At 45.9% G+C, this 6000-nt stretch overlaps 1 protein-coding gene across 1 annotated transcript; it reads left to right on the top strand.

Moving 5' to 3' along the window:
- Positions 1-1320: 1320 nt before the first annotated feature.
- LOC115424875 (CD5 antigen-like) lies at positions 1321-5046 on the top strand (the record flags this gene model as incomplete). The annotated part of the gene is made up of 4 exons (XM_030142271.1): positions 1321-1438; positions 3453-3761; positions 3831-4136; positions 4952-5046. Coding segments are annotated over 4 exons (828 nt in total), but the record flags the coding sequence as incomplete, so codon positions are not given.
- Positions 5047-6000: the final 954 nt, after the last annotated feature.

The raw sequence follows: 6000 nt of genomic DNA on the forward strand, positions 1-6000 counted from the left end.
CCTTAGGTTCCCCTCAGGTTCTCCTCAGCTTCTCCCCAGGTTCTCCTCAGGTTCCCCTTAGGTTCTCCTCAGGTCCTCCTCAGGTCTCCTTAGGTTCCCCTCAGGTTCTCCTCAAGTTCTCCCCAGGTTCTCCCCAGGTTCTCCTCAGGGTCCCCTCAGGTTCTCCTCAGGTTCTCTTCAGGTTCCCCTCAGGTTCTCCTCAGGTTGTTCCATAGGTGAGGGGCATAATGCTGTAAAGCTGCCTCAACCTGAGTTTGAGTGTTTCTTCATGGAACAGTTCTCAGGCCAGTGCCAGAGGACCTCAGGGTCCACCAGGGTTCAGAAGGTCAAAGCAAGTCGAAGACATAAGAGGGAGCAAGACCATGAAGACATTTAGAAACCATTAAAAGGACTTTCAAACCAACCCTGAAACACAGGGGGAGTCAATGCAGTGGTTTTCAAACCTCTGTAATGTGAGCCCACCTTCTGGTCTTCATCAGCACTCGAGCAGCTGAGTTCTGGAGAAGCTGGAGGTGTGAAGTTCTATCTTTAGGAAGATCAGAGAGCAGAGCATTACTGTAGTCAGTTCTTCTGGAGATAAAAGCAGGCATCAACATCTACGTATTGGCTGGACAGAGAACTGGACGGACTCTGGCTATATTCTGGAGATGATCAAAACCTGTTTTTAGATGGATCCAAAATGAGGAATAAAAGTAAAAATAAACAACCAATAATATCCATGTCCACAAACAAACAGCTGATGAACATCATGTCACACACAGAAGAAACAAACACTAACACATATGAATGTGAGTCCACTACAGTCCAGTAAAATCCACTATATAGTCCAAGCCCCAGACCCCGGTCTACTCCAGTCCACTAGAGTCCCTTAGAGTCCACTTCAGACTGTAGTTTGATTCCAGTCTTCTTCCATCTGTGTCCACAGACTCTGTCAGACTGGTCCATGGGTCCAGTGTGTGTTCAGGCAGACTGGAGGTCCGGTCTAACCAGTCCAGGTCCTGGTCCCCAGTGTGTGAAGGACACTTGGACCTTCATGGTGCCCAGGTGGTCTGTAGGGAGCTGGGCTGTGGGGCTCCTGAGCTCCTCCAGGGGGCGCTCTATGGAGAAGCGGAGGCTCCTGTGGAGCAGACGTTGCAGTGTGAAGGCCATGAGTCTGCTCTGCTGGACTGTGGAAGCTCAGGGTCACAGACCTGCTCATCTGGAACAGCTGTGGACCTTACCTGCACAGGTGGGTGGAGCTTTGACTGACACCAGCTGACATCAGTTCACTCACTTTGATCTCATTTATCTGTCACTTGTATTTGATCAGATCCTGATGATGTCAGACTGGTGGGAGGAGCCAGTCGCTGTAACGGTGACGTAGAGATTAAACATCATGGAGAATGGAAAGACATGGGATATTATTATGACTTTGACCTCTGGACCCTGAAGGCAGCAGATGCCGTATGTCGTCGACTGGACTGTGGATCTGCTGTTGCTGGGAGAAGATCTGATTCATCTGATTCATTTAATCCTGTGTGGTCTATCCGCCCCACCTGTCTTCTCTCTTCATCTACACTGACAGACTGTGTGAGAGCAGATCCTGACTCCAGTGTCTCCACCCTGTTCCTCACCTGTTCAGGTAAGTCTACTGATGATGGTCCTGATTCTGTCAGAGTTCTTCCATGAGTCCATTCAGGTGTGTTTTATCTAAGCTGGGTCAAACCAAACCCAGTCAGACCAGGTCCACACATTGGACAGTTGGACTCAAACATCAAACACATGCAGCTGAATTCAGTTCCAGTCCATGAACGTGGTCACATGACTCTGCTTTCCAACAGGCTGTTGAACAGCTCAGAAGGACTGAGTCCATTAGTTTGAACTGGACTTTGTGTTGGTCCATGTGCTCTTTTTCCAGCTCTATGTGGGTCTGCTGGACTCTGAGGACACCATGGAAACATCACTGACACTAAACCATGTCCTTAAATGCAGATGTTTGACATGAGCCACATGTTTCCAGTTGTCTGAGATGAACCAGTGCACAGGTCACTGATCAAACACACTGCATTATGGTGCATTCACTGACCACTGGGATTGTGTGTGTCCATCAAACCCACTGCCTTTGAACAGACCCCACTCACACATATTGAATGTTCAGTCTGACTTCAGAATGACTGTGTGTCCACCAGCGCTGACGTTCAACTAACTCTAACCTGTGACTGAGGATCCACAGAGTGGACCTGAGGCCTGTTTGAGTCCAGTCTGAATGTAGACAGCGCCCTCTGTTGGAATCCAGGTCAACAACAGCACACACTCACTGTGTCCTTCAGCTCCACATTCAACACTAAAGGGCCTTTTATTGGTGTGTTCTGTGTTCTGCTGTTTTCTTTGAGGACGTTGTGGCTCTGGTTGAACTGGTCCATGAGTCCTATTTAGTTCCTGTGTCACTAATGACTGACAGGAGGCTTTGAAAGAGTAGAGCACTTTAATCTTTGATTTTAACATGGTGTTTCCTCCAAAGTTCAATGGTTTAGTTCATGTTCAGCTGACATTTTGTCCACATTTCTGGAAAAAAAGCCTTTGTTCAAATACAAATGGACCTATTATCAGTTTCTTTTCAGATAATACATGTTTCCTTCTTCTGTAAAAGTCCACTTTCCATCATCTGTCATATTTCCAAATGTTATGTGGTCAGTCGGGCCCATAAATTCAGATTTTCTGCTGAGAACTGAAAACCTTCTGCAGATGAATGTGAGAACACATGTGCACAGACATGGTTCTGCACAGGGAACGTGGAAGAACATTTGAACATGCAGCCATTATTAGTAGTAGTATTTAGAATTATTGCATATTTGATCCTTCTAATCATCTCTGTGGGTAACCAACCATTATTTATTTCTTATAACTGTAGTATTTATCACTGTGACAATATACTGTATAGAACTGTTCTGTTATATATTGTACTCTGTTCTTCAAAATGAACAGATGTGTTGTTAAGTCTTTCAAACCTGACGTGTCATCGCTGACACACCCTGTGCATATGCAGTTTGGATGGATGGAACTCTTTCACTGTTTAAGACGTTGTGCTTTATAGGTTTTATTGGGTCATTACGGTCATTTCACTCAGGCCTGAACTAGAAGCTGGAGAAGAAGCTGTTTTAGCAGAATTAGAACATGCAGGAAATTGTAAAGTGCTTTGAGTGTCCAAAAAAGCGCTACAAAAATCTAATCCATTACTATTATTATTAAATTTTAAATGACTAGATTTTGAATGTTCTAAGTAGTCTGGAAATATGGGCAAAAGGAGGAACTCACAGCATATTTTCTACCCTTTTTCTAGTCAAAAATAATAAAAAGTGCAGGCGGTCCATTTTAGGCTGAGGGTTGAAAGGGTTCCAGAGTCCACCCTCACACTGTCGTCTGTCCAGGGGCTTTTGTGTCTTTAAACATGTGTGTGTGTTGTTGTGGGTCCACAGACTCTGTCAGACTGGTGCATGGTTCCAGTCTGTGTTCAGGCAGACTGGAGGTCCGGTCCAACCAGTCCTGGTCCTCAGTGTGTGAAGAGGATTTGGACCTTAATGATACCCAGGTGGTCTGTAGGGAGCTGGGCTGTGGGGCTCCTGGGCTCCTCCAGGGGGGGCTCTATGGAGAGGGGGAGGCTCCAGTCTGGACCAGTGAGCTCCAGTGTGAAGGCAATGAGTCTACTGTCCTGGACTGTAGAAGGTCCAGCTCCACTGGGAAGACCTGCTCAACTGGAACAGCTGCTGGACTCACCTGTACAGGTACCAAGGGGGCGTGGCTTTCATATGACAGTGTGTTTCTTTGACTCATGTCTTTGTGTCTCTGCTCAGATCCAGGTGGTGTCAGGTTGGTGGGACAGCCGAGCCGCTGTGCTGGTACTTTGGAGATCCAACACCAGGGAAAGTGGAAACCTGTAGAAGACGAGTATAAATTCTGGGACCTGAAGTCTGGATCTGCTGTGTGTCAACATCTGGACTGTGGATCAGCTGTTTCAGTCAACAGAACAGATTATTCTACATACAGACGTGTTTGGATGGTGTCTGTTCCTTGTGTAAAGCTGAAATCTGGACTGAGGGACTGTGTTGGACTAGATGATTCCTATAAACACTCATCTGGTGTGGATGTGGTGTGTTCAGGTACAAATGGACACAATCTGTGTCTGAACTGAATTCTCAGTGACCAGATGGTTCTGACTCTGATGTTTAAAGTTACATTTAATGAATCTTTTTATTTCATCAGTTGATTATTTAATAGTAAATATACATTTTATTTATAAGCGCCTTTCAAGACACCCAAAGACATTGTACAACAAGATAAAACAAACAATCCATAAGATACAAAGAAATAAACAGATTAAAGCAAATATTTACTATATATAGAAATGAATTTGCAGGATGGAGATTAGAGTTTATGGGGGGCAGGCTATTCTGAAAAGGTCAGTTTTGAGTCTGGATTTGAATGTGGGGAGAGAGTCACAGTTACGGATGGATGGTGGGAGGGAGTTCCAGAGCTGAGGAGCAGAGCGGCTGAAGGCTCGGCCTCCCATGGTATTTTGTCTCAGTTCATTTTTTTTTCTGTCAAATGTGTCAAATATTGACCTTTGACCTTTGTAACGTCCAGATCAAAAATGAACGTCTTCATTTGGACCAGATGAGGCTGAAAACACAAACAGATTTCACATTAGTCTCATTTAGGACAAAAGGACCAAATGCTGACATGTGAGACTCTAAAACCACCACATGTTTGTCATTTTTTTTTACCCATAATGCCTTTGAAGGTCAGCTGTGCTCTAAATGACCCATTCCTCCATGTTTTCACTGGTCAGTGTTCATCCCATCCCAAACTCCTGTGGATCAGATCCATCTGTGTCTCTGAGGAGGATGGATTCTCTGACTGCTTGTTTGTGCTCATGTGTGCTGCTTGGTCCAATCATGTCTCTGTGTGTGGACAGATCTGCTGCCTCAGCCCAACATCTCCCTGTCTGACGGGGTCTTTGGGGTCTACCAGCAGGGGTTCAGGGTGCTCGTCGGCTCCGACTTCACCATCACATGCTCCGTCCAACCACAGTACCCAGGAGGCTCCTTCCAGCTGATCTCCGACACCAAGAAGCCGCTGAACCTCACCCTGCCGGCTGTCAATCACTCCGCCCACTTCCTGTTGTCTGCCATGGGCTACGCCCACCGAGGGAACTACACATGTGTTTATCACGTGGACGTTTATAACCACAGCTTCTCGTCGTCTCAAAGCCCCGCCCTCTTTCTCACTGTTGGAGGTAACGTCAGGACAAACACACACAAAATACCCACAATGCATCAGTAACAGTCACATGACCATGTTCTACAACATTCCCAGTGAGCAGAGTGAACAGGTGTGAGCAGAACCACGTTGGTAGGACTGAGATCAGGTAAAGCCGGTCCAGTTGAACCTGTCAGAGACTGGGCTGAACCAACAAACAGTCCTTTAATCTGAGCTCAGTTCAAACCACAGTTGAGTTTAAAACCAGGTTTAAACCCAGTCCATCCAGTTGAATGTGAAGCCCAGTTAGTGTCTACAGTGTAAGGTGCATCTGTACATGTGTCTGTGTGGTCCACATGTCCAGGGTCTAGAGGGGGTCCACTGGTTTCAGTCAGTCTATGAGCTGCAGCAGATGGAAGTCTGGACCAACACAGTTGGACACATGCACTTGAGTCAAATCTGTCCAATAGGACGAGTCCACTTCAACAACATCAACCAACACTTTGAAGTCAACTTCAGCTCAGAACTCAACTCATGGTATCTACAAACCAGTCCGACTAAAACCTGTGTGTCTGAGTCTGAAGGTCCAGAATGTCTACAGATTAAAGTCCAACCTAAACTGGTCTGGATCTGACCAGTTTGAGACATTGATCCTGTGTTTTCATTCTGTCTTATGTCCACAGACACACGTTCAGTCTGAAAAACACAAACATCTGAACCAGGATCTTATCAGTACTAGTTCAGATTTGTCCATTGGATAAGTAC

The sequence above is a fragment of the Sphaeramia orbicularis genome, chromosome 8, assembly GCF_902148855.1.
Source record: "Sphaeramia orbicularis chromosome 8, fSphaOr1.1, whole genome shotgun sequence".
Lineage (NCBI taxonomy): Eukaryota > Metazoa > Chordata > Actinopteri > Kurtiformes > Apogonidae > Sphaeramia > Sphaeramia orbicularis.